Raw genomic sequence first — 27365 nt, forward strand, 5'->3', positions numbered from 1 at the left:
TCCATGGGCAATGACATTCTTTGAATGAGCACTTAAAAAACAGGTATTTTTTTTTCAACTGTTAAACAAAATAAGTGAAATAAAAGCATCTGTAATGTACCTCACAGATAGTTATAACGATTGCTAATGTGTACAGTAATCACCCCTTCTCCTTGAGGAATATGTTCAAAGACCCTCAGTGGATGTCAGAAACGAAGGACAGTACTGGATCCTACACACACTATACGCAACAGCGGGTCAGATCACCGAGGCAGCTATTAAGTGACTAAGGGGTGGGTAGTGCATACAATGTGGAAATGCTGGCCAAAGGGATGATTCATATCCCATGTGAAGTGGGATGGCTTGAGATTTCATCACGCTATTCAGAACAGTGCTCAATTTACCACTGATGAATTGTTTATCTATGAAATTTTCCATGTAATTTTTGCAGACCGTGATTAACTACTGGTAACTGAAACCTCAAAAGAGAAACTCTGGATAGCAGGGGTGGTACTGTAGACCCTATATATAGAAATAATTAAGCTTATATTCCACCTGTGGTTTTCCATGCAGCTTTTACATTTAAATTTACATTTTATATACTTGAATAAAATGAATTAAAATTAAAAAACAAAGTTTAGTCACAAAAAGTTTATTTTGAAAAATGGTTTATCAATACTGATTTTAGCATTTTATACTGTATATTATTATCAAATAAGTTTCAAATGAAAAAAGTAATCCTTTTATGAGCTGTTGGTAAAATAAGTATCTTAGTAGCTGATTCATTCCAGAGTGATTACCTCTTTCTGGACTTTTCTCTGCTCCTTTCTTTCTCTCCCTCCCAATTTCTTTCTCTCACTCTGTCTCCCCTTTGACATTCTCTCCTACATTAAGAATCACCACTTTGTTTTTACTGTTCTCATTCAAAATTTTTATTTTAGTATATAGAAGTCTACCTGATGAAGAGAAAACGTTGATATATGTGCTTTTTAAAGCATATTAAAGAGTATTGGTTATGAAATTTTTAGACCCATTAAGGATACCTATTCAGATACAGGTAAAATTCCAGTTGCCCCTGTTATATATTAAAAACTTTTTTTTTTAACAAAAAAAAACCAAACTTTCTTCCTAATATAACAGTTTTTTTTTCTTCATTAGACACATTTTCAAACATTGGTCCATGAGGGAAAAGTAATAATATAGGAAATTCTTAGTCATGTTAATATTTTCCATTTAGCTATTACTGACAGATGCTATTCTAAGTGACTTACAGGCACAATATCTTTTATTCCTCATATGAAGAACAAACATTATATAAGGAAAATATTAATACATGCATTTTCAGAAACTACAGCCCAAGGGCTCTCAGACCATAAATTCAGAGCAAGGATTTCCACCCAGAGCTGTCTGCATTAAAATGCACACTTGTTCCCATTCTATGATGCTGAAAGGTTAGGAGCCTTGGCTGTCCCTACTGCCCAGGTGCTACAAATCCTTCATGGGGCTGTTCTACGCAACACTTTGGAATGCAGACTCCCTTGAGCAAGCACTTGTTTAGCATAGTTTCGCCAGTGGCCTGTCTGTCTAAGGTAGTCGGCGAATATTAAAATAGTCCTAACAATAAAATAACACTCAGTCAACCGTGTAGCCTTCTTCTGAGGGGGAGGAGAATAGCTCACTCTCCCTAGAGGGCCTAAGAAAGATCAGTTTACAGGTTCCAGCATGAGGTGGGACCCTTCCTCCTTCCCCCGTCTTGGCACTGGCACTTGGTCTGGTGACCACCACTAGCCCACAGTTGGGTCAGAAAACGTTATAGAACTCCTCTCTCCCCCACCTGAAACACACTCAGCCCTTGCACTGACCTGCCTTCTGATTGGAGGCTGGTTGCTTCGGATAATGACCTCCAGGACCCCACTGTTGGTTACAGCCTGTTTGTATTATTCTTACCGCAACTCAAGACACCTGCAGCAGGGTGTGAGAAAAAGTAAAAGACCAGTATTTTCACATTGCCAGGTACCAGAAACACAGAAGACTGACACCCACCACTTAAGTGGGGTCAGGGCTGGTGTCTGCCCATGTTGCCATCTGGATGGGCTGCTTGCCACAATGAGGGATCTTCTCCAATACATCGCTTGCTTCTTTGCCTTTTTCTCTGCTGGCTTTTTGATTGTGGCCACCTGGACTGACTGTTGGATGGTGAATGCTGATGACTCTCTGGAGGTAAGAAAATAGCAACTTCTTTTCATGATCCAGCCCAGCCCAAATTTTCGCTAAGTCCCAACTGCCATGTACAACATTCAGTATCTTTACTAAGGCTAATGATAGCAAAAATAGGCAACATGGACTATTTATTGAGTCTTTGCATTATTAGCTCATTTAATCCTCATAGTTAATATATGAGGTAGCTCTTGTTATCCCATTAAACAGATGAAGTTACTAAATAGTTCCTCTGTTTTTCACAAGGATAAATTTACACAAGGGTAATTAAGTGATCTCTGATACTGAGACCTCCAGAAATTCACATCTTCCATTGCTGCATATATCATATTGAGTAACATTTCAGTACCACCCTTTTTTCTAAGATAAATTTTTTACTCTTGATGACAGAATTAAGAATAGTGTGATAGACTTTTTTTAAGGAGTATTAATAATCTAAAACATTGAGAAAGAAAATGCAAGGCCTGCAAAACCTACCCAATTAACATGCAATAGGCAAAAACATTATCTTAATGATTTCCAAGTAAAAGAAAATGTTTTGAGGGAGAAAATGTCTTTCCAGTGCATCCCAATGTACGGGGGACAGGCATGGATTTAAATGCTCCCTTAAAATGAGTTGTTCTTGGGAACTGACTACTATTCAAAAGATGAGTGAGTGGGTTCATATTTGAGGATTTTATTTTTCTCGCTGAAGAAGCTCAGAAAGAAGTAATTTTGAGGTTCAAAAGCATTACCTGTGGCCATAGGAATCTGAGAGAGGCAGAACTGAGTAAAAAATCAAATCTTTAGAATTAGCTGCTGTTCATTAATGAGGCTTAGGAAAACACAGGTAAGAAAAAGAAACAATATTTCAAGAGCTCAAAAAAAGGAGTATATAGCAAAACAATTTGCTTTTTGATGTGCATCCTGAGGGGAACAATTTACCCTAGCAAATGCTGTAATGTCACCTCTATAAAGTTTGGAAAGATACTCGAGTGAGTTTATATATTTTTCTTCTAATTTTCTTTATTAAACTCTCAAATTGGAGTTCCAAATGGAAAGTAATAATCATTCTATTTTGCTCTGCATTATTTTTGCTGCACACTTTTTCTTGCTTTTAATTTTCCTCTGACTTGAACATGGCATTTCAAAACCAATGTAGTTATGAATACCTCTTTAATGCTAGAAAATTACATTTCCAAAAATTGTGATAGAATTGAACTACTGTAAAGGATGTCTGCTATAAGTGAGCCCGGTGATGCATTTTATCTGGCCGTGAATATATGCAGAGAATGAATTAAATGCCCTTTGAACAGTGCTCAGGGAAAAGTGCAGATAAAACGTTTTACTGTCATTAGTTTGCCATTATCTAGACGGCCAGTGGTAGGTGATGAATACAGAAATATGTTGAACTTGAGCATAATTGTAATTATGTTTTTTTAAATGTGAAAAAATGTAAAATCCCATCTAGGGGCATTGTTAAAATATTTTCTAAAACAATTTAAAAGTCTTTCTGCTTAAGCTGACATAATTGCTAACTTCATTTGATAAGAAATAGTTTTAGAAAGGGTCAAACCTTGCTGAGAGAGAGATTGAGAGTCCTGGAGTTTAAAGTGTCTTCTTTCATTTTAGTAGAACCAACCAATTTGCCATCTGTCCCATGAAAGAATACTTCTAGTTAAAACGAATGGAATGAGCAGTCCAGGCTACACACCTCAAGTAAACCCTTTCTAACCTTGAAAAATAGTTAATATTTCTTAGCTTCCTTCTTATTTCCCATACTTAAAATGTATTGCTATAATATTCCCAAGAAGCCTTCATATTTAAAAGAAGAGGCTGGGCATGGTGGCTTATGCCTGTAATCCCAACACTTTGGGAGGCCAAGGCAGGCAGATCACAAGGTCAAGAGATTGAGACCACCCCGGCCAACATAGTGAAACTCCATCTCTAACAAAAATACAAAAATTATCTGGGTGTGGTGGCAGGCGCCTGTAGTCCCAGCTACTCAGAAGGCTGAGGCAGGAGAATCGCTTGAACTAGGGAGGAGGAGGTTGCACTGAGCCGAGATTGTGCCACTGCACTCCAGCCTGGCGACAGAGCGAGACTCCATCTAAAAAAAAAAACGAAGAAGAAAGAAGAAGAAGAAGAAGAGGAAGAGGAAGAGGAAGAGGAAGAAGAAGAGGAAGAAGAAGAAGAAGAAGAAGAAGAAGAAGAAGAAGAAGAAGAAGAAGAAGAAGAAGAAGAAACCCTGTAACAAATCTGGCCTCCTTCTCTTTCAACAATCTCTTTAGTTGTCAATATCTTATAATAATTGCTACTTCAACAGGCCAGGATAGAAAGTTACATAATCCACAAATTTGAAGGTTATGATACTAGCTCAATTGCTCTTCTCTTTTCTTGCCCCCATCCTCATTTATATATCACCTTTGGTCCGTATAACAACTCACTTTATGTTTTTATTTTATTTTTTTATAGATATGGTCTCATGCTGTCACCCAGGATAGAGTGTACTGGTGCGATCATATCTCACCGCAGATTCAAACTTCTAGGCTCAAGTCATCCTCCTACCTCAGCCTCCCTAGTAGCTAGGACTACAGGTGCATGTACCCACAACTGGCTAATTTTAAAAATTTTTTGTAAGAACAAGGACTTTCTCTGTTCTCTAGGCTGGTCTCCAACTCCAGGCCTCAAGTGGTCCTCTTGCCTCGGCCTCCTAAAGTACTGGGATTATAGGAGTGAACCACCACAACAGCTCACTTTAATCAATTGTTGGACAAAAGTCAACGAAACAAGTGTTTTGTTTTGTTTTGATTTTTTAAGAAAAAAAGGAATATGAATAGACAATTTAAATAAGAAGGAGTATTATACTTTTCCAGTTTTTTTTTGTTTGTTTTTTGTTTTTTTGTTTTGTTTTTTTTTTTTTGGTTGATATTGGCACGGGAGTTAGAAGAAGAGTTTTGTGCTTCAATTCAGTATAAAAAATATATACTAGTATATCATATAAAAGGAATGATGCTACTCCTACTAGAAGAGACAAAGATAAAGCAAAAATTGCTCCTGCCTCTCAGGAGTGCACATTTAATGAGGGGAAAACAAAGATACACATGAAACTATAATAAAAAGCATAAATAAATTCATATTTTGAGCAAGAAATAAGCGAAGTATCATTGGGGAAGAAAATATGCGATGATTACTTCCTATCAGGGACATCGAAGCAGGTCTCATGAAAGAAAAGGCATTTGAGCAAAGCCTGGAAACAATGTAAAGCATTTCAAATTGTAGAAATGGCAGCAGGGGCCTTTCAGATAAGGGGACAAAGTGGCAAAAGTGCAAAGTGAGGAAAAGCTCAGGGCTTGTTAGAGGAGTAAAGTGGGTAACACAAAGCAGGAGGCAGAAAAAGCTCAGATATTCTTTTTGCCTACCACACTCTACCTATCTCAAATGAAGTTCTTTGTATTAGGTAAAAATGTTAGGAAAGAAAATAGCACACAGAATTACAATGTGCACAACCCTAAATCAGTGACTAGAGGCCCTCAGCTACCATCCTGCTCTTGTCATTATTGATTCATTTGTGTCTCTGAGAAGACTGATGGGGAGAAGAGAATTTGGGTTTTGAGATTTTTCAAGCGTGTGTTTGCATCTTAACCCTTATTAACTGCCTTCTTTTAAGCAAGTCACATTTCTTGTCTTTGGCTCAGTTTTTTCAATTATATAGATGAACTCAGTTGTTTCTAAGGTCCTTTTCAGTTTTTTTTTTTTTTTTTTTTAACATCAGATCTCCATGACTGTCTGAAACTCCAGAGAGTTGGACACTCACTAATGGACTGGTGGTGTCTGGCGCTTCTCCAGGCATTTCCACTGGGAATCTAGTGGGAGTATCCTCCATTTTTCTGTAACTTCATACACTCTCCCTTCCTTCATTCCAACTTTTTTCTCTTTTTCCTTCATTTCCTTGTTCCTTTCTTCCTCTTCTTTATCTTCCCTCTCTCTTTTCCTCCCTTTTCTTACCTCCTTCTCTTTCCCTCCTATATCCTTATTTTTCTTTCTTTCCCTTTCTCCTTCATCTCTTTATCCCTTCATTTCTCTCTCTTTTCTTTCTACCTTTTGTCATTTCACAAATAATCTTTGACAACTTCTGTATACTTGGCAACATGGTGGGTACAGGGTTATGAAGTAGGATGAGACCTGGAGCCTCCCTAGGCTGCTCCCAGTGTAGTGAGTGGGACAAATAGGTGAACTGACAGTTATAGCACCATGTAGCACACACTATGATAATGAAAACCCTAAGCGGGTGGCTCACTTGGTCTTGGATAACCAGTGAAAGCTACCCAAAAGAAGAAATATCTGAACTAGGACTTGAAGAACAGGTGAGTGAAGCAGGAGAAGTAGAGAGTATTCCAAGCTCAGGAAATGGCAGGAACTGAGATCAAGGTACAAGAGCATTGTATGTTTGCGGTATTTTGTATATTTCATCAAAGTAAGAATTTCCAGTTTAGAGAAAAGAATACAGGGGTTGGGTCATTAAGAGTTTTGCATAGTATGTAAAATATAGACCTTATACCATAGGCAAGGGTTTGTCACTGTAAGCAATATGTACATGTATTTTAGAAAGATTAATCATTCTGGCTATCTGTGGGGAGAGATTGGAAGGGTAAAATGAGCTATGGGGAGAACAACTAGGAGACTTTTGTTATAGACCAGAAGGGAAACAATAGTGGTCTGAACTTGAATGGCAGCAAGCATGAAGAAATATGAAATATGGGAGACTCTAAAAATGTCAAATTGATGAGAGTTATAATTGACTGCATGTGGGGACGTAGGTGATGAAGAGACACAGTCAAAGTTGAAATCCACCTTTCTGATCCAGGGCAATTGGAGGGGTGGTGATGTTACTCACCAAGAGTTTAAATGAATGAAAATTAGTGTCTATACAGAAACCTTCATGGAGCAATGTCCCTGAACCATCCTACTATTTTTTTCTGCTTAGCTTATTATACAATACTTAGAGGTAGGAACACAATTCTTTACAGTGGAGAAGTTTATAGATTTAACTTTATATCAGAGGGACCTGTGGTTAAATCCCACCTTACCAGGCAGTGACTGTATGAATTTAGACAGACTCTTAAATAGCTATAAACCACATTTCCTATTCAGTAATGAGAGAATAATAATACACACATTGTAAGTTTCTTGTGAGAATTAAATGAGCTTGTGTATCTAAAGCATTTGCCACAGTAGCAGGCAGATATGAATCAGCCACTAAATATTAGATATATTATTGTCTATTTGCAGTTTATTGGTTTGTTTTTGTTCTGGAGAAGGAGATGACATTTTGCATAATGTTCGCTGAACAGAGAAATATAAGATTTAAATTCTATTCCTATTTTTGGTATTACTTCTCTTGGAGAAATTTTGTTTACTTCTCTAAAGCTGTCGTTTGCCTTTTTTTTTTAATCAGAATCTCTTTCTGTTGCCCAAGCTGGAGTGCAGTGGCATGATCTTGGATCATTGCAGCCTCCACCTCCTGAGTTCAAGCGAGTCTCCTGCCTCAGCCTCCCGAGTAGCCGGGACTACAGGCAAGCACCACCACGGCCGGCTAATTTTTTTGTATTTTTTGTTTCACCATGTTGGCCAGGCTGATCTTGAACTCCTGACCTCAGGTGATCTGCCCACCTCGTCCTCCCAAAGTGCTGGGATTACAGGTGTGAGCCACCACGCCTGGCCACCCATTTTTATATTTACATCTATTTCCTTTTTGTCTGACCAGGGAAATAAGACAGACAATAAGTCAAATAGTGAAGGTTATTTATCAAATGCTCACATTTGACAAACAAAATAAATTATGAGATAATAACATTGTTAATATGTTAACTACAAGATATGTAATTCTTAATTATTTACACTGAAATAGTTTCCTCACACAGTAGTTACTGATCTCTCAATTATAAAAAGGAAAAAGTGTTTTCACAAGAAGATTTCATTTTCAGTTCATCTTTGTTAATTATTTATTGAGAACCTGCTATATACTGAGCACTAGTAAGATTAAAATTTTATTACCTCAAAACAAAGTTGCTCACATTAGTATTTATTTTATCTGTATAATCAGGTTCTTGTCTGGGATTTCTATTTGCATTAATATTACAATTCTTTTAAACATAAAGTAAATAATAAAATTATTATATCCAGCATGCCCTTTGATTATATACATTTTTTTAACTTTCCAATTGATTTCAAACTCTTTCAGCAGATGTTTGAGGCTACAAATATTCTCTTATTTATCTCATGATTTCCTAAGTACCTAGGATGTACATTAATGCGAACTCATGATGCATTTGCTCACATGAGTTGATAGAGCACCTAGTAACACACTTAGCATACCTGTTGAAAGAATGAATATATTAATGATATAATATGAGGTGATTATTGAAAATCTCACATTGAACCTTAAATAAGAAGTATGTCTGTAATGAAATGATCCTTTTTTAAAGGCAAGATTTCATATCTTGATACAATTTAAATATTTTCAGGATATGTATTTGGTTCATTTTTAAAAATAAAATTGGAATAAAAATCTGATTCTTGGGATATCTAATAAGGTTGATGAAGAGTATATTCTGGACTAGAGAATGTGGCTTTTTGCTTGGTGCTTTGAAGAGAGAAATTAAAAAAAGAGAGAAAAAAGAAATTGATAATTTGTAATAATTTACTCAACATAAATTGTGATCTTTATCACTGGGCAATAATCATTACAAAGTTGTAATGCCATACTTTTAAAAGGAAAACATTTTAACATGTGTAACCACTTAAAAATGTTAAAATGAAAATATTTAGAAAGTTCAGATACATAACGTAGGTCATATACCTGTGAAGAGCACAAAATTTTATTTTTCTACTAAGTTGTTATTACCCCATTTCTTATGATTTATACCTTTAGCCAGTGCTCCACAAATAACCAGAACTGAAACAAATACATTTTAGCAAAGTCATGTTTTTCTTTCATATCTTATAAATATAGGATATAGAGTAAAAAGAAAAGGCAACATTGATTATGATTATTTTGGTCTTGCTCCCTCATCTTTATTAAGGCCTGTATTGACTCCATTTAGGCCCTGGGATAGCAAAAAATATAATATAAAATGTAAAAGTAAAATATTCAGGATCTTGGTTGAAAAATTTAAATGTATTTTATGTTAAAATTGAAAATGTTTCCAATTTTAGTAGTCAAACATTATTTACTACAATATTATTAAAACTTTTGATATTTTAAAAAATTTAATTTTAAAAAATTAAGATATATCTTAATAAATATATCTAAGTAAGTACTAAGTAGGTATCTAAGTAGGAAAGTCACATCTTCAATGTTAAAATATATTACCACATGGATAGTAAAGTGGTGTGAAAATTATAAATTCTTATAATTTGTATATGCAAGGTGGTTTTTTAAAATAATATATCTTAATAGCTTATTTTCTTTTAGTTGTCTGTACATTTATAATCTTAATGCATATTGACAAAAAATAATCTTGTTTGATAGTGGTTAACCAACAATAAACATTTACAAAATCTATTGTGTATATTTACTCTCTCTGTCTCTCTGTAGGTAGGTAGATAGATAGATAGATAGATAGATAGATAGACAGACACACACACAGACATAATTTCCTATGTTACCAGAGAAGAGATAAATGCAGAACATTGTTGAATGTCTCTAATTCTCAAGTATTTTTTAGTGTTTCTAATTCTCAAAAGATATATAAAAATACAAGGCAGGCAAAATTGTTGCTGCTGATATTTCAAGATTGATAACAAAAGAGAAACTAGGTTAGACTAGGATAGAGAAGTCTTCATGGGAGACTGCTATAGAGTCCAGAATAAGAAATCCTAGGATTAAGGAACTAATTTATGCCACTGTAACTCTACTTGGAAGAGTCATCATCTCTGTGGTTTCCTAACACCTTTAAGTGACATCCTACTTATTTTTAGTACTGTAGTAATCACTTTCCAGAGCCAGTTGAATAAAGAAGGTCCAGAATGACACCAAATCAATGTAAGCTCTTCAGTCTAAATAATAATTTTTTGGCTTCTGGATTTAGCTGTTTTGTTTATTTACTTGAGTAGAAATTGCACTTATTAAGTAGCAGCTATGCATATAATAACCATTTTCTGCTCCAAACTTCCAATAAGAGTATATGAATTGATTGAAAAATTGAGATTTTATCCTCAATAAACATTTATTAAGCACCTATTATGTATCAAGAATAAGAGACTGTATGCTCCTTGAAGCTAGCTGCCATGTTTATCATCACTGTATCTCCAGCATTAATATAGTCAGCATGTTGACTAGTAAATGACAGGCATTTAATAAATATAGTTTGAAGAATGACAGATGGCCTATCATTGCACACACAAAAGATAATGCAGTATTTTCAATGCTATAATAATATTGACAAATTCCTGTGGGATTTCAGGGTAGAAAGTGATAAATGCCAGCTAGAGAGACTTGGGTGGTGGGGAGGCTAATGAAAAGTCTTTAAAATGGGGCTTGAATAATAAGTAGAAGTTTGACAGGTGGAGAGCAAGGAGAGTTATTCTCATTAGTATAATTAGTATATACCAGGAGGAGAAAACTCAAACGCCTTAAGGAACCAAGTAGCCAGCGTTCATGAGAGAGGGAGGTTGGGTAGGATCTCTGGGGAACCTGGTGAGCCCGAGCCCCACCTAAATGGGAGCAGCCAATTGTTGCTTTGTGAGATTGGTGAGTTCAGGTACCCGGACTGACCAAGTTTCTAAGGGATCCCTGAAATCTGAACTGTTCTGTAAAATCTCTACACATTATTGGCAACTAATTAAGAGATTTTTTGCTTTCCTCATGCTTGTGACTTCTACTTTATTGTCATACCTTAAATAAACCTACCTCTCTCCATTTAGCAGATAACCCACTCGTCACTTTTAGGAACAATAGATATTCATTGAAATAATATACAAATTAGCATTGTTTTAATGTTATTTATTAATATATAAGTTGCAGGTTAGACGGAGAAATTTTAAATTTAGAATCCTCTATTTCGGACAACTCTGTCAGATTAAAAGTTATTACTTAACATTTGCATTTTTTACCCTTTAAGAAAGGTTAACTGTAATATTTTAAACATCAGCCTGCTTTTTAAGAACCCCGTCTTAAAATTTTCAAGAATTTGGATTTGCTTGCTTTTTAGTTTCTCATAAGCCATTTTACAACAGAGGAATAAGTAAATGAAGATGATAAATTATACCAGAGAGCATTCCTAAATATAATAAAAAACATGAAAAATTGTAACCTTGTCTTTTGTGCACAAAGGCACCTTTAAGGGTGTCTCCAGTAAGTGCTATATTAACACAGAAGTTTAGTTAATTACAGCCACTATTCTCACGTACCTTAACTGAGTGTGAATACCAAGCCATCTAATAGTGTGCCCCTGAGCATTAATACCTAATGAAATTGGATTCCTTGTTTTCTCTAATGAGCTCATTGCTTTTCTAAATATGGTCATTGCAGGTAAATGATCAATAGCCTTGAAACTGATACCACTACTGAATTATTTTGGCAAGATGGAAATACTCTTATTAGTGTAAAATAAGAATTTTTGAATATGCATTTCAGATCACTTTCTAAATAACGTCATGTATGACAGGAATGACCATAGTAGGCTAGTTTGTTTCAGTGGCTGGCTTAGACAGTAAGAAATTGTGGACAGTCGCCGTCTGATTTACAGCACAGTGGCTTCAAACTTGTATCACCTAGCTCAAGCTAAAGTGAACTGGATACAGCGTGTTCCTGTTAATTAAGACACTGCGGGGCAGTCAGCTTTGAGAAGATCTGTTTTCTGTTATGATATAGCAGTTCTGTACAAACTGTCTCTAACATACTAGTTACCTACAGCTGGTGTAACAAATGACCATAAACTCAGTGGCTTAACAAAAGATAACTTTATTCTCTCACAGTTCTGGAGACTGGAAGCTTACAATGAAGAAGTTGGCAAGGCTGCGCTGCCCCTGAAAGTTCTGGAAGAATCTGTTCTTAGCCTCTTCCAGCTTCTGGTGGCTGTGGGCATTCCTTGACTTGTGGCTGTATCCCTCCAATGTCTCTGCCTCAGAGGTCACATTGCATCTTTCTTTTCTGTTTCTCTCCTGCATGTGTCTCTTATAATGAAATTTGTCAGCCCACCTGTATAACCCAATATGATCTCAAGGTCCTCAGTTACATTTTCAAAGATCCTTTTTCCAAATAAGGTCATATACTGGTGGTAAAAATGTGGACATATCTTTCTGAGGGCCACCATCTTTCTCCACCTTCACTGTGGTTAGTTAGCCTAACACAGCCACTACTCAAGTCATTATGATGTTTAAGCACTTTACTACCACTATTTTTATTTATTGAGCATATCATTTATATTGTGTGTGTATTTGTAATTTTTAATTCTTATAACCATCCTATCATTATCTCCCGTATACAGATAAGGAGATTGAGGATCAAAAAAGGTAAGATCTTCCCCAAGGTTAAAACATAGATGGTAAGAGTGTCAATCTATATTTAATATTTAATGCATATATAAATTTAATTTCTGTGTAATGCATATATAAATTTAGATGTCCACATTATTTAGAAATTTGTGCGTTGAATTTCACAAGATAGCTGTTTATCATTAGATTTTTTGATCTCTGTGTTACACAGGGTCAGATAATCCTCCAGAAAGTCCAAGAATTGTTTCCAACTTAAACCTAAGGAGGAGCGTGCCAAGGTGAAGTTTGCAGAATAATAGCCTTGGGATGAGATCCAAGTTAGGGCTTACTTCACCCAAAGCTATCATCCAATACCCAGTTCTGGATTACTTTATCTTAAAATGGATTTGGAATTCTTTTTAAAAAAATGTTTTTAGGCTGGGCATGGTGCCTCATGCCTGTAATCCCAGCACTTTGGGAGGCTGAGGTGGGTGGATCACCTGAGGTCAGGAGTTGGAGACCAGCCTGACCAACATGGGGAAACCCCGTCTCTACTAAAAATACTAAAAAAAAAAAAAAAAAAAAAAAAAAAAAAAAAAAAAAAAAATTAGCCTGGCGTGGTGGCGCATGCCTGTTATCCCAGCTACTCGGGAGGCTGAGGCAGGAGAATCCCTTGAACCCAGAAGGTGGAGGTTGCCGTGAGCCGATCGCACCATTGCACTCCAGCCTGGGGAAAACAGCGAGACTCTGCCTCAAAAAAAAATTGTTTTTAAACATTTGTAACTGTTTAAACAATTTTTTAGCACATATGCATCTTTTTAAATGGGGTACATAGTAATGTTTTGATACATATAATGTATAGTGATCCCATTACGGTAATTAGCATACCCATCATCTCAAACATTTATATTTTTTTGTTGGAAACATTAAATATCCTTTCTCTAGCTATTTGAAATTGTATCGTTATTAACAACAGCCATCTTAGAGTGCTATAGAACAGAGGTCCACAACCCCCAGGCCACAGACCAGTACTAGTCCGTGGCCTGTTAGTAACTGGACTGCACAGCGGGAGGTGAGCAGTGGACAAGCGAGCGTTACCGCCTAATGGTGGACAGAAGCTCCACCTTCTGTCAGATCAGCAGCAGTATTCGATTCTCATAGAAGTGCAAACCCTGTTGTGAACTGCACATGTGAGGGATCTAGGTTGCATGCTCCTTACAAGCACCTAATGCCTGATGATCTGAGCTGGAACAGTTTCATCCAAAAGCATCCTCAACCCCCTACCCAGTGGTTCCATGGAAAAATTGTCTTGCATGAAACCGGTCCCTGGTGCCAAAAAGGTTGAGGACCACTGGTATAAAACACTAGAACATATTCCTCTTATCTAGCTGCAATTTTGTACTCTTAACAAATCTCTCCTTGCTCCCTGGCCCCTACCCTTCCCAGCCTTCAGTATCTTCTGTCTTATTTTTTACCTCGTGGTTTTTTTTCTGTTTGTTTGTTTAGACGGAATCTCGCTCTGTCGCCAGGCTGCAGTGCAGTGGCGCGATCACGGCTCACTGCAACATCCGACTCCCTGGTTCAAGCGATGCTCCTGCCTCAGCCTCCCGAGTGGCTGGGATTACAGGCACGCACCACTACGCCTAGCTAATTTTTGTATTTTTAGTAGAGACGGGGTTTCACCATGTTAGCCAGGATGATCCCGATCTCCTGACCTCTTGATCCGTCCGCCTCAGCCTCCCAAAGTGCTGGGATTACAGGCGTGAGCCACCGCGCCCGGCCGAGATCAACATTTTACAGCTTCCACATATGAGTAAAAATATGCAATGTTTAACTTTCTATTCCTGGCTTATTTCATTTAACATTATGTCCTTCAGTTCCATCCATGCTGACTTAAATAAAAGAATTTCATTTTTAAATTGTTAAATAGTATTCCATTGCGTATATGTACCATACTGTATTTATCCATTGCCTTGTTGTTGGATATCTAGTTTGATTCCATGTCTTGGCTATTGTGAATAGTGCCACAAAGAGCATGGAGGTGCGCACATACTGATTTCCTTTCCTTTGAATGAATGCCCAGTAGTGAGATTTGTTGGATCATAACGAATGGGTTTTAAATACACTGCAATGCTTAGGAGCACACCCACACACTGCTGTGTTTGAGTCTTATCTTCTCCATTAACTATGCTTTCTTGGGGTTATCTCTTAACTTTCCCGTGCCCCAATTTCCTCATTTGTAAAATGGATGATAAATAATGTCTCTTAAGGTACCTTAAGAAATAAGAAAAATAATAATATGCTAAATAGTAACTGCTTTATGGTATAGACTCTGTATTGAATAATTATTACCAACTATAAGTATTTTACATATAAAGTAGTAATAGAGGTAAAACATTCAGAATCGCGATGAAGTTGCAAGCAGTAGAATTTTATCTGGCACATAACACGGCCTCAAAAAATAGCATGAGGCAGAGAGTTTCACAGTGCATGTATTCCTGAATATTTTTTTATTTTCCAAAGCAAAGTGTTTTTATGTGTTTTTTTCTCCCCACAGCAATTTAATCCCCTTCTTTTGCATTCCTCATCCCACCTTGCTCTGTTATTTATTCTTTCTTGCGGAAAAAATTAAGTTTTTATTTTCCAAGATAATTCATAGTTAAACTTTACTAAACTATTCCCAGATACACAGGGTAATTTGAACCCATAACTGGGTCAGAGGAAACAATTGTATTAGCTCTGTTCCATATGCGTGAGCTCTATCAAGAACACCTGAAACTATTTTCTGTTGGCATGTTTATGATTCTAAGAAATCTATTGTGACTTACGGTTTGTAGATAAAGTATGAGAAGTTTCAGGGAACTGGTACCTTTTAGCTCTAAGTGGATTCTTAGATTCATCTGCACATCATTTCCAAGTAAAAATGGTTTACCTTTGTCAAGTTGTATGAAATTAATGCTCAATTTGCTTACATCCATTACATAGCTTAAGCATTTATAATATATCATTGGAGAAAGAAATAAGACTTGGGGCCTTTATATATTTTATTTATTGGCATCTTTTCATTTATTGGTTTTCTTTGCTAATTATTTTATATTTATAAACTTCATATATAAAGATAATATTTTTCTTCAAGGAACCCAGTATTTGTGATAAAGAAAAAATATATATTTTTAATAGACTCAAGGTGTCAACAGTTATCATCTATTGTTATATACATACATATATATATATATATATTTTTTTTGGTGAGTAAATATCAGCACAGAGACATGAAATGATGTTTTTCCATAACCATAACTCAATGGTGGAAGCAGCCATAGATATTTAAATATATTTAGTTCTGGTTTTATCTCTTCCAGACATGACTTATTTCTCTACCCCCACACTACATGAGGAAGTGGATTCATTTCCTGGCCCAGAAAGGCTTCAATTGTCAGTGCTTAAGGGAAAATATTCTAATATGCATTGTTTGTTGTAAATGAAGTTCTGATCACGCATGTAACCACTTACTTTGCTATCAAACACAACCACCAACTTCTCTTTTTGATCAAGGGGAGCTGAACTGTGCCTGCATGAATTGTTTCACATGGTGTCTTCTCTAACATCTAGGTGAGCACAAAATGCCGAGGCCTCTGGTGGGAATGCGTCACAAATGCTTTTGATGGGATTCGCACCTGTGATGAGTACGATTCCATACTTGCGGAACATCCCTGTACGTATGCCTTAGATCTCACTGCTTGCCAGGATGGGAAAGGGACAGAAAACTGAGTTCAGGTTTCCATTTTGTGCTTTGTTTTCTATTGTACTATATTAAGGCTCGGTCCAGTTTGTAATGGTTAGAAATTGATCTCATCTCGGAAATGTGAATTGAAATATATACTTCAGCACATTTTCTCTTTTCTCATATATTTGTAAATTCCTTGAGGGAAAAATATTATCTTATTCATTTCTGCTGTCCCTCAAAGGGCCAGGCATAGTGCTTCATACACAGCAGGCTTACAGTAAATGGTTTTTTAATCAAAATGAATTCTTTAGGGTGCTGTAATTTTATTATTAGACTGGACAGGTTAAGTGGAAAGCATTTCAGAGATGTTTTAAGCCATGACTTAGTTCAAATAGAAAGTTTACAGTTATTTCAAATGAAGGTTTGCTAAGAAAGAGAGAGTGGCAGAGGCAGAAAGAGGCAGACAGCCAGAGGGAGAGACATAGACTATGGGGATCAGTGGAAGAAAAAACCAACACATGTGACACACTGTTACAGGCAATATTGAAGCTGGCTCCCTTATCTTCCTTACTTTTAGCTTTAAATTATAGTTAAAGTCAGGTACAGTGGCTCACACTTGTAATCCTAGCACTTTGGGAGGCTGAGGCGGGTGGATCACTTGAGGTCAGGAGTTCGAAACCAGCCTGGCCAACACGGTGAAACCTCATCCCTAATAAAATTACCAAAAAAAGTTAGCTCATCATGGTGGTGGGAGCCTGTAGTTCCAGCTAGTCAGGAGACCGAGGCAGGAGAATCACTTGAACCTAGAAGGCAGAGGTTACAGTGAGCCGAGATCACACCACTGCACTCCAGCCTGGGAGACAGAGCAAGACTCCATCTCAAAAATAAAATAATAAATAAATTATAGTTACATGTCAGCAGAGCCCATGTTGCTATGAATAAAGAAATCTCCTAAATTTAAAAATCTTACTGTTGATTCTCTCAATCCTTCTCCATAGTGTTTGTTTATTTATAAGAACATTGAACCCTGCTAAGAAACATCTGTTCTGTTATGAAAGCAAAGTGTTTTACTCTCTTTCAAAGCAAATGATGGGTGATGGCACCATAAGGCAACTTCTTTTCTCAAGATAAATAAAAAATTAAACCCTTGGAATGTGACTTTTCCCCTGAACCTCTATTTCAGTCCAGAGAAAGCACTTAAAAACAGCAGCGCTCTAAAATTCTTCATCTGCTATTTAAAAGTTGGGTGTCTGGAACATTTTTTAAAACATAGTTCATAAGGCCTTTGTTTTATTTTTGTTAAAAAGGATTTTCTTAATTCTTTTTCTTTTCCCCTCTCTGTGCTAACCTAGTTCTACCTATGAAGAAACACTATTTGCTGAATAGGAATGGACATTTAGTCTATTCTAAAAATTCATTAAAATGGATTTTAATTCATAAGCTGATAAGAAAATGAAAAATTAAAAAAATTTCAAACTTTTAAATACTGTTATATACATTTATGCAAGAAGAAAATATAATCACTCATAAGCTCACCACATAGAGAAAACCACTGTTTATACTTAATATGTTCCTTTTTCATCTTTGACCTGTGCTATCACATTTTTCCCTTTTTTAACCTATTACTTTCAAATAATACACTAAAGACCCATTACTTTTCTTTAAAAAATTCTATCATGTTTAAAGACAGCAGAGATAAAAATGTACTCTAGGAAAATGACACATCTATACTCTCTTGGTTAGGATGTTACATATGAGGAAGTAGGATTTTATTTTTACTTTTTGCTATCTTTCATACAGCTACAATTAGATAACTCTTCCCACTGTCCTGTATACTTAGGGTGTTTAATCCAGACAGATATGTTTGTCATGGCTCCAGTTGATATAGATAATTTGAGTCCCCACAAATCAGCATATTAACACCATTCTGGCAGTCAAATCTCACATGATCCCAGAAAAAGAAATTTCTCTCTGGCCAGCATGACCTATCTGCTTTCAGAACTCCCCTCCTGGAGCCAGGCTGGCCATGAGGCCCCTGGTCCACCCCACAGGCTCTTCAGAGACCCTACATGTAGGATAGGAGTTGGAGAGTTCCGAAGGGAAGAAGATGTAGGCCCACAAGAGTTTGGATGAGTTCAGACCACCCTATCCTGACGGTATAGCTGGTCCCAGGTAGTCCTAGGTTTCAAAAGGGTACTTGGAAAATTTCAAAGGAGTCCATCCAAAGAACAAGAACCTTTTGGCTTAGGGCCCTGAGTAGGAGGCCTACTTGTATATGCTATTTAGTGATCAAGAAGATATCTTGAAATAGTGGTACTATCTAATAGGTTACCTATTTTTATCTTTCCTAAATTTTGAGAACAATGAGTCTTAGATTTGGAACATTTAAATTTTCTGAAATAATGCTAAATTTTGAGGTCTTATGAATTCCATTTTAGAGACAAATATTCATATATATTAAGATAATTATAGATAGTATGTTTACCTACCAATGAGGTAGGGGCTGATTTTATGCATTGATTTTCTCTCTCAGATGAGTCATAATATTTTTATTTTAAGTTAAGGAATATTGGCTGCATTTTTGCAAGCAACACATTTCCAAATAAGCCCTAAGGTTACCTACCATTGGATAAAAATTATTTAAAATACAAGGAAACCCCAGATCAATATGAAGATAAACCATAATTGCTGTACCATAAAAGGAATAAATTTTATTCCCCTTATCCATCAGCCAGCTAGAACAGTAATAGTTCTGATTTAAGTTAATTAATCTTCTATTTGAGATATGATTTCCCTAAGTTGAGCTCAGCATAACTGTAACTCAGAGTTCCAGAGGCTTTCACAGTTGAAGATGCTTCTACTGCAGAAGATGATTGCTACCGTTCCACTTTCATCTTCCTGATCTTGTCTTTCCTGGACTGTCTACCATATATTCTTATTGTCTGTAGCTTTAAAATATGGTCATTTGACAATGCAAGGTTGAAGGCTTAATATGTAATATTGGCCAAGAAGAGTCATGATTTAAATAGCTGAAAGAGAAAATGATCTAATTTCCAGAAATTACCTTCTACTTAATAACACAAACTAACTCTCCTTCTGCTAAAGATCTCCTTATGACTTCTTCTATCCTGAACTGGCAAAAAGAAGTCTTGAAATATTTTATTCTGCTTCTCTGTGACAAATTTTAGCCAATTATTATTTTTAAATAAAATTTTAAACAATTAAAGTGATTATTTATTTATTCGATATTTATTAAGAAATTTTTGTAGGACAGATATGCTACCTTCGATTCAGCAATCGGCTACAATATTTGTGAATGAGACGTTTTCCAGAGCAGGAGGCAAAAAGGAAAATATTTATTTCGTTTCCACTATCTACCAGGATGCTCTCTGCTAGTACACCAACAACAAAACTAAGTAGTGAACTGTGGTTAAACAAGCAATAGTGTCAATAATCTCATATTTTTTAGTTTTATGAAAACATTAGGGGTACTTATGTTCAAGTTCATACAAAGTCTGACTTTTACCGGCAGGGTATGTTAACGTTACCTACTTGTCTGGTTTTTTTGCTATGTCTCTGTGAGTTAATATGGTTCCTTCTTCTGACTCTGCTTTAACCATATGCCCTGGTCTTCCAGTGAAGCTGGTGGTAACTCGAGCGTTGATGATTACTGCAGATATTCTAGCTGGGTTTGGATTTCTCACCCTGCTCCTTGGTCTTGACTGCGTGAAATTCCTCCCTGATGAGCCATACATTAAAGTCCGCATCTGCTTTGTTGCTGGAACCACATTACTAATAGCAGGTACTGGTCTGGCTGGACTAGGAACAGGGGGTAGGGAGACTCTGCTAAGGACTTGAGGTGAAGGAGAGTGTTGTGCTGAAGCTGCTCATTTTCAGATTATATGTGGCTTCCTTTTCTAGATTGAAAAACTAAAGGTCACATCTACCAGCCCTCCTAACTTTAGCTTTGAAGTCAGGTAATTAGTCTTTTGTTAATCTCTCAGAGCAAAATATGAAGCTCTCAGGCCGGGTGTGGTGGCTCATGCCTATAATCCCAGCAATTTGGGAGGCCAAGACAGGCAGATCACTTGAGGTCAGGAGTTCGAAACCAGCTGGCCATCATGGTGAAACCCTATCTCCACTAAAAATACAAATTCAGGCATGGTGGTGCACGCCTATAGTCCCAGCTACTCGGCGGGGCTGAGGCAGGAGAATGGCTCGAACCCAGGAGGCGGAGGTTGCAGTGAGCAGAGATCGCGTCACTGCACTCCGGCCTGGGTGGCAGAGCAAGACTATGTCTCAGGGGAAAAAAAAAAAAAGAAATAAAGAAAAAAAAAGCTCTAAAACTATGTTTTGGCCATTTAAAAAGTTACATAACTTCAATTTTTAAAATAATTTATTTTGTGATTATCACTAAAGTTAAAATCCTAAAGTAAACCCCAAACTTCTACCTCCTTACCTGTACCTACCACCACCAACTCCACCAATTCTTTTTAACAATAAACTAACAATTGTGCCAAGTCCTATGTTAAACTTGTCCCACGTGCTAACCCATTTGTTCATAAATGTAACAATAAACAGATCATATTTTTATCCTCACTTAAGATGCAGATAAAGAATTGAAGTTCTGAAGACTAGTCAAACATATTTATTAGTCAAGCTTGACTAATAAACAGCACATCAAAAAACACTTTAAGTAGTATTTATTAGTGAAACAGCAAAATGATACTTTATTCAGGTCTGTCTTCAACTTCAAAGCTTAGTCCTCTTCTTTTACAACATAATGTCTTCTTCTTGTCTGTTAGCAGGAAAAATCTTGTCTGCTAACAAAGCAAATGTAAGTGGGAGCCTGACCAGGCAGTGTGGGGTAGTAGATCGATATGGAGTTTGGAACTAAAAACACTTGGAGATATGTGTGTGTGATATCTTCACCCATGTCTCTGTTTCCTGATCTGCAAAGGAGCATGAAGCTAAGGTAGTAACATGTAGCCTGAATTGCTATGGCGAAGATGCAATGTGGGCGCAGCAAACTCTTAGCTGACTGCCTAACCCTTTATATGCTCAGAACTTGGGCCTCCCTGATTTTTGACACAGAAACGTTAAGTCAACATCCTAATAATCCTCAGATTGTATTATAAAGTTACAAAAATTTAGAATTCTTCCCTTCTGTAAGTCATTTATTTCATTATCCCACTTACTGACAGCATAGAACTTTTTAACATACAATGTATTTCATTTAACAGATTTAAACATTATTTAATCTAATTATTTACGGCTATACAATTTTGTTCCAGAATATTTTTGAGGCATCATCAGTAAATAACCCATCTTACATAAAACAACAAAACAAATAACATTTAAAAAATAAGTCTCTGAAGAAAATCCTGATAGGAATGACTGAAGAAATAACTAAATTAAAGACAAAGCATGTCCTAAGCTTTGGAAACATTATTTAGAATTAGTGTGCTATAAAATTTATTTTTTAAAGTCTATAATCTGTTTTGAAGTTTTAGAAAAGGAGTTTCTAACTGAAAACTGCAGATAATGGTATTATAGCAACGCTATCGCAACATATACTGCGTTTTCTAAAGGTTATGTGTTTATCATCTGGCTTTTTTTTTTTTGAGACGGAGTCTCTCTCTGTCACCCAGGCTGGAGTGCAGTGGCGTGATCTCGGCTCACTGCAAGCTCCGCCTTCCGGGTTCACGCCATTCTCCTGTCTCAGCCTCCTGAGTAGCTGGGACTACAGGCGCCCGCCACCACGCCCGGCTACTTTTTGTATTTTTAGTAGAGACGGGGTTTCACCATGTTGGCCAGGATGGTCTCAATCTCTTGACCTCGTGATCCGCCTGCCTCGGCCTCCCAAAGGGCTGGGATTACAGGTGTGAGCCACCGTGCCCAGCCTGTCTGGTCCTTCTTAAAGTTCTTACATTAAACAATTAGGAGAAGAATACAGTTAAATAGTGATTTAAATAGATATCACAGACTCTCTAGGGAAAAAAATGTAGAATTTTTTGGAGACTACATATTTTATTTTATTTTTTTAGATTTGGGAAAGACAAATGTTTATCTCATTAGACAGTAAAACAACTCTGGAAAGTAATCTGAAGAGATTGTTTGTGAACACATGCATCTAATTTAGCACAGAGTAGCAGAACTTTGAAATGAAGGAAAAGCAGGATCCAGTTATTTGGGTGTTGATGGGCGAGATCTTAACACTAACGTTGATACAGCTTCAGGATATCAGTAAGCATACAATTTACAAGTAAATAACTGAAAATCCAACTCAAGCAGACTTAGACAACATATAGATTACTGATTTCTTCTAATTGCCTTCTGCTAGGCATTGAGCATGTGGAGAGTACGTATTTTAAAAACACTTTTAATTCAGTGTTTTGTCCTCCAACTCACCACATTTCTTCATTGCATCTAGGCTTCGACATGCAATTTATACCTTTAAAATAACAGGACTCTAGTGGCGTCATTTCAAACCAGTTAATTATCAGAGAGGCTAATCTGTGGAGATGTATTTAAAGGGAATAACATTTTTGTCCATTCTTATATGGTGTGGGGGTAATAGATAAAGATTTATTTGAAAATAAAAACATTTTTTACTTCAATTATTTGTGTTTGGCCTCAAGACACTGAAATCAGTGACTTTAAAAACAGTTTTCACATGGGTGCTGATTATGTAGCTGGCATAGCTTCAAAAGGGGGTAGAGGGAGCATTAAATACTCATAATGATATTTACTCACAATTTAAAAATCAGTATGGAATGAACATATGCTCTATGTTGTTTGCGTTAGACTACATTCTTTTTCTGTTTTGTTTGGTTTTGTTTTAGTATTTTCCTTTATACAATACTAACATGGCATTGGAAAGACAGGAAAATCAAGGAAAACCATAACGATGAATTTCGATTTACACAAACAGATGAGCACTGCATTATTTCATTTTTGTGTTTTCTTTATGTATAAACTGAGATAAAATTTTAAAAAGATACAAGATGGAAGGCAAAAGGAAGAGACAGAAGAAGTGTCCAAAGTTTGGGTCGCCCATGAATCCATGTTACTGTTTTTACCTCTCTGAATCATGCCAGCCATTTTGGGTAGTAAGCAGGTATTTTTGGATTTAAATTCAGAAAATGTTCCCTATTATTTGTTGCATCCTCCCTTTCTTTCAGGTACCCCAGGAATCATTGGCTCTGTGTGGTATGCTGTTGATGTGTATGTGGAACGTTCTACTTTGGTTTTGCACAATATATTTCTTGGTATCCAATATAAATTTGGTTGGTCCTGTTGGCTTGGAATGGCTGGGTCTCTGGGTTGCTTTTTGGCTGGAGCTGTTCTCACCTGCTGCTTATATCTTTTTAAAGGTAAGAATAAAATAAAATAGCAAACTTCCTTGCCTCCACTATCATTTTTCCCAATCCAGTGGAAACAAATTTCAAAAGAAAAAAAATGCTATTTATTTGAATTCCTACCTATTACCATTAAAAATTCCAATTGTTCAAGGGCAACTGAATTGTAATACTCAAACATTATTACCCAGTTAGTTCTATATTAATTGAAAAATAAAATCCATAACTACAAGCATGTCCAATATTCAAATGTATAATAGTTATCTTGATGTATTACAATTGTACATATATACATATATACACATATGTACATACTGTATATATACCCTTGTATATATGTATACATAGTACATATGTATACACATTTACACATATGTATATGCATATATATGTATATGTATACAAGATGTATGTATACATATATGTATACATGTATGTATACACGATGTATGTATACATATATATGTATACAACATGTATGTATACATATATATGTATATGTATATGTATAATTGTAATACATCAAAATAACTATTATACATTTGAATATTGGACACAGTTGTAGTTGTGGTTTTTTCAATTAATATAACACTAACTTGGTAATAATGTTTGAGTATTATAATTCAGATGCCCTTGAACAATTGGAATTTTTAATGGTAACAGGTAGGAATACACACACGTATATGTATGTATACACACACACACATATGTATGTATACACACACGTATATGTATGTACACACACATATATGTATGTACACACACGTATATGTATGTATATACACACGTATATGTATGTATATATACACACATGTATATGTATATTAGAATTATACATATATGTATATATGTATATATACAATTATACCTTTATAATTGTATGCATATATGTAGATATACATATAATTGTAATTCATTAAAATAACAATTATACATTTGAATATTGGACATGGTTGTAGTTGTGTATTTTCTATATATATGTATATATATTTTGATGTATTACCATTATATATGCATATATATCTTCATCCACTCAACTAAATGTATCTTTAGTGTTAAACTGAGAAGCGGACTAAGATCCACCCAAATATTTCTTTTTAAAGAATTTAACATGTTATGTTGGGTTTCTAAAAATACCACCTAAAAAACTAAGGGAATACCTCTTCTGATGAAGAAAAAAAAAATAACAGGAAATCTACTTGGCTGAATTTTAAACCTAAAAGAAACTTTCAGGATGAAAATCTTAAATTGTCTTCTAGGATTCTTCTCAGAGTTCCAAAATGATACCTTCTTTGAGTATCTATAGTCTTGCTCCTTTTGAGGAAGAACATATAAAATGGTATTTTATAATTTTCCCAAGTTCACTGAGTTCTACTTATTTTTATATCTCTTTCAAACAGATGTTGGACCTGAGAGAAACTATCCTTATTCCGTGAGGAAAGCCTATTCAGCCACGGGTGTTTCCATGGCCAAGTCATACTCAGCCCCTCGCACAGAGACGGCCAAAATGTATGCTGTAGACACAAGGGTGTAAAATGCACATCTCAGTGTGTGTTTGCATATGATTTAATCAATCAATATGGTTACATTGAGAAAATAGTAAGTCAATCCAGGAACAGTTATTTAGAATTCATATCGAATTAAATTAATTGCTAGCTTAATTAAAATGTTTGATTCTCCTATACTTTTTCTTTCTATTGCTCTTATATTTTCCCCTCATTCTCTCTGCTAACCTTCCACCTTATGCACACACTTTCCCTATATTTTAAGATAAGTCTGCTAGGATGTAGAAATGTTTGTTTGTAATTTCTATATAGCTATTAGAGATTATGACATAGTAATATTAAAATGAAATGATACTTAAACAGAAAGCAATTTCAAAAGAGGCCAGGGACCCTAATCTTTGAAGAGATGAACAAATTTACTTTTCTCCCTGGATTTTGGTTCACTTTTTGTACTTTTAACAAGTGGGTGAATTATTTGATAATTTTGAGGAAGATTATTCTTTTAAATTCAAACTAGTATATCAATGCCTACCATCTCTGATTGTATTAAAACAGAAAAAGGAAATAACAACTTCGTATACCAGCCACTGGTGAGAGTTAAAGACAAGAGCTGTCCCCCGCCCCCAAATGTCAAAGGCAAATGCTAAAATGATACTGGAGCTCGTGGTGACTTTCTACCTCACTAACAACATAAGGGATCTGTATATTATTTCACCACTATTCTAGCTTTGCTGATATATTGCCAAATGATTAGACTACAGAATAGCTCAACCGGAGAATTTACTCATTTATGGATTAAACATCCAAATACTATTGTAATGTACTATGTTAGAATTCACCAATTCAAGTGCCCACACACCACTGAATCATCAGCACCAAGCAATATATTAAACATATGGCCAAATTCAACAAATATATTTTGATATAAATAAATAAAGGTTCACGACTTTACTAAAAAAATCAATGTTGCTTCTGGGCACGGTAGCTCGCGTCTGTAATCCCCGCACTTCAGGAGGCCAAGGCGGGTGGATCACGAGGTCAAGAGACCGAGACCATCCTGGCTAACATGGTGAAACCCCGTCTCTACTAAAAATACAAAAATTAGCCGGGCGTGGTGGCAGCGCCTGTAATCCAGCTACTCGGGAGGCTGAGGCAGGAGAATCGTTTGAACCCAGGAGGTGGAGGTTGCAGTGAGTGGAGATCGCACCATTGCACTCCAGCCTGGCAACAGAGTGAGACTCCATCTCAAAAAACAAAAATAAATAAGTAAATAAATAAATATTCCTCATTAAATGTGGATTTTGGGGAAAATATAGAATTACGTATACATTTAAAGAAGTCGCTAATGACATTTCATTCATATTCATAATGTAACCATCTTGAATTTTTTTAATTGTAGCGTTTTTAAAAATGTTTGTAAAATTTAATTTCCAGTCTTCTAATTACTTGTCATTCACATTAATAACATTAGTACCTTTACGGTACCCTTGCAGTACCTGAAAAGAATATCAACTCACCCAGAAATTAGTTCTTTGAAAAAAAAGAAATTAAGTTGTAAATTTCTAAAGACCTTGAAATAAGTGTTTCAAATTTAAAGAACAAAGAATGATGTGAAAATGAGATTATGATTCCTACTACGTGAATTAACGTTTCCAGATTGCTGTTTATTACTTCCCACAGTATCTTTTAACAGTATTCTCTGCAGCAGTTCCAATCTAGTTGAAGAATTAACAGCAATTGATTTAACTGTCTCATTTTTATTAACTGTGTAATTGACATTAAAAATATTTGTAAATCATAGTCACTAGTTATTTGATCATTATTCTATGCATTCTCAAATTAATTTTGTGTTGTTCCCCTCAATATTTGTTTTTAACATTTATTCCCATTTTTACTTTATACTCTATTATCTGTCATGTTTTATATATTCCTATAAGTCTCTTGAAATCCTTTTGGGGAAAGGCAGGACAAAAATAATTAGTTAATTAGATTTTAGAAATGTAATTTTTTCATTTTAAATATTTCGTTTGTATAAGAAAACATTTCAGAGAACCATGATGATAATTGATATGTGTGACTGTTTTGAATTTTTTCTCAATTAAAACATTTTGTATGTAA

The 27365-nt window shown here is 35.7% G+C and overlaps 1 protein-coding gene across 2 annotated transcripts; it reads left to right on the forward strand.

The window, feature by feature from the left end:
* Positions 1-1766: 1766 nt before the first annotated feature.
* On the forward strand, positions 1767-27365 carry CLDN16 (claudin 16). Of its 2 annotated transcripts, XM_054482317.1 has the most exons (5): positions 1767-2199; positions 16267-16369; positions 20019-20183; positions 23566-23757; positions 25143-27365. In XM_054482317.1, the coding sequence occupies exons 1-5, from the start codon at positions 1876-1878 to the stop codon at positions 25274-25276; spliced, it is 918 nt and encodes a 305-aa protein (XP_054338292.1). In that variant the 5' UTR covers positions 1767-1875; the 3' UTR covers positions 25277-27365. The 2 variants fall into 2 exon arrangements, with proteins under 2 accessions (XP_054338292.1, XP_054338293.1); XM_054482318.2 differs by lacking the exon at positions 20019-20183 and having other exon boundaries at positions 25143-27098.

Source organism: Pongo pygmaeus, chromosome 2, assembly GCF_028885625.2.
Source record: "Pongo pygmaeus isolate AG05252 chromosome 2, NHGRI_mPonPyg2-v2.0_pri, whole genome shotgun sequence".
Classification (NCBI taxonomy): Eukaryota; Metazoa; Chordata; class Mammalia; order Primates; family Hominidae; genus Pongo; species Pongo pygmaeus.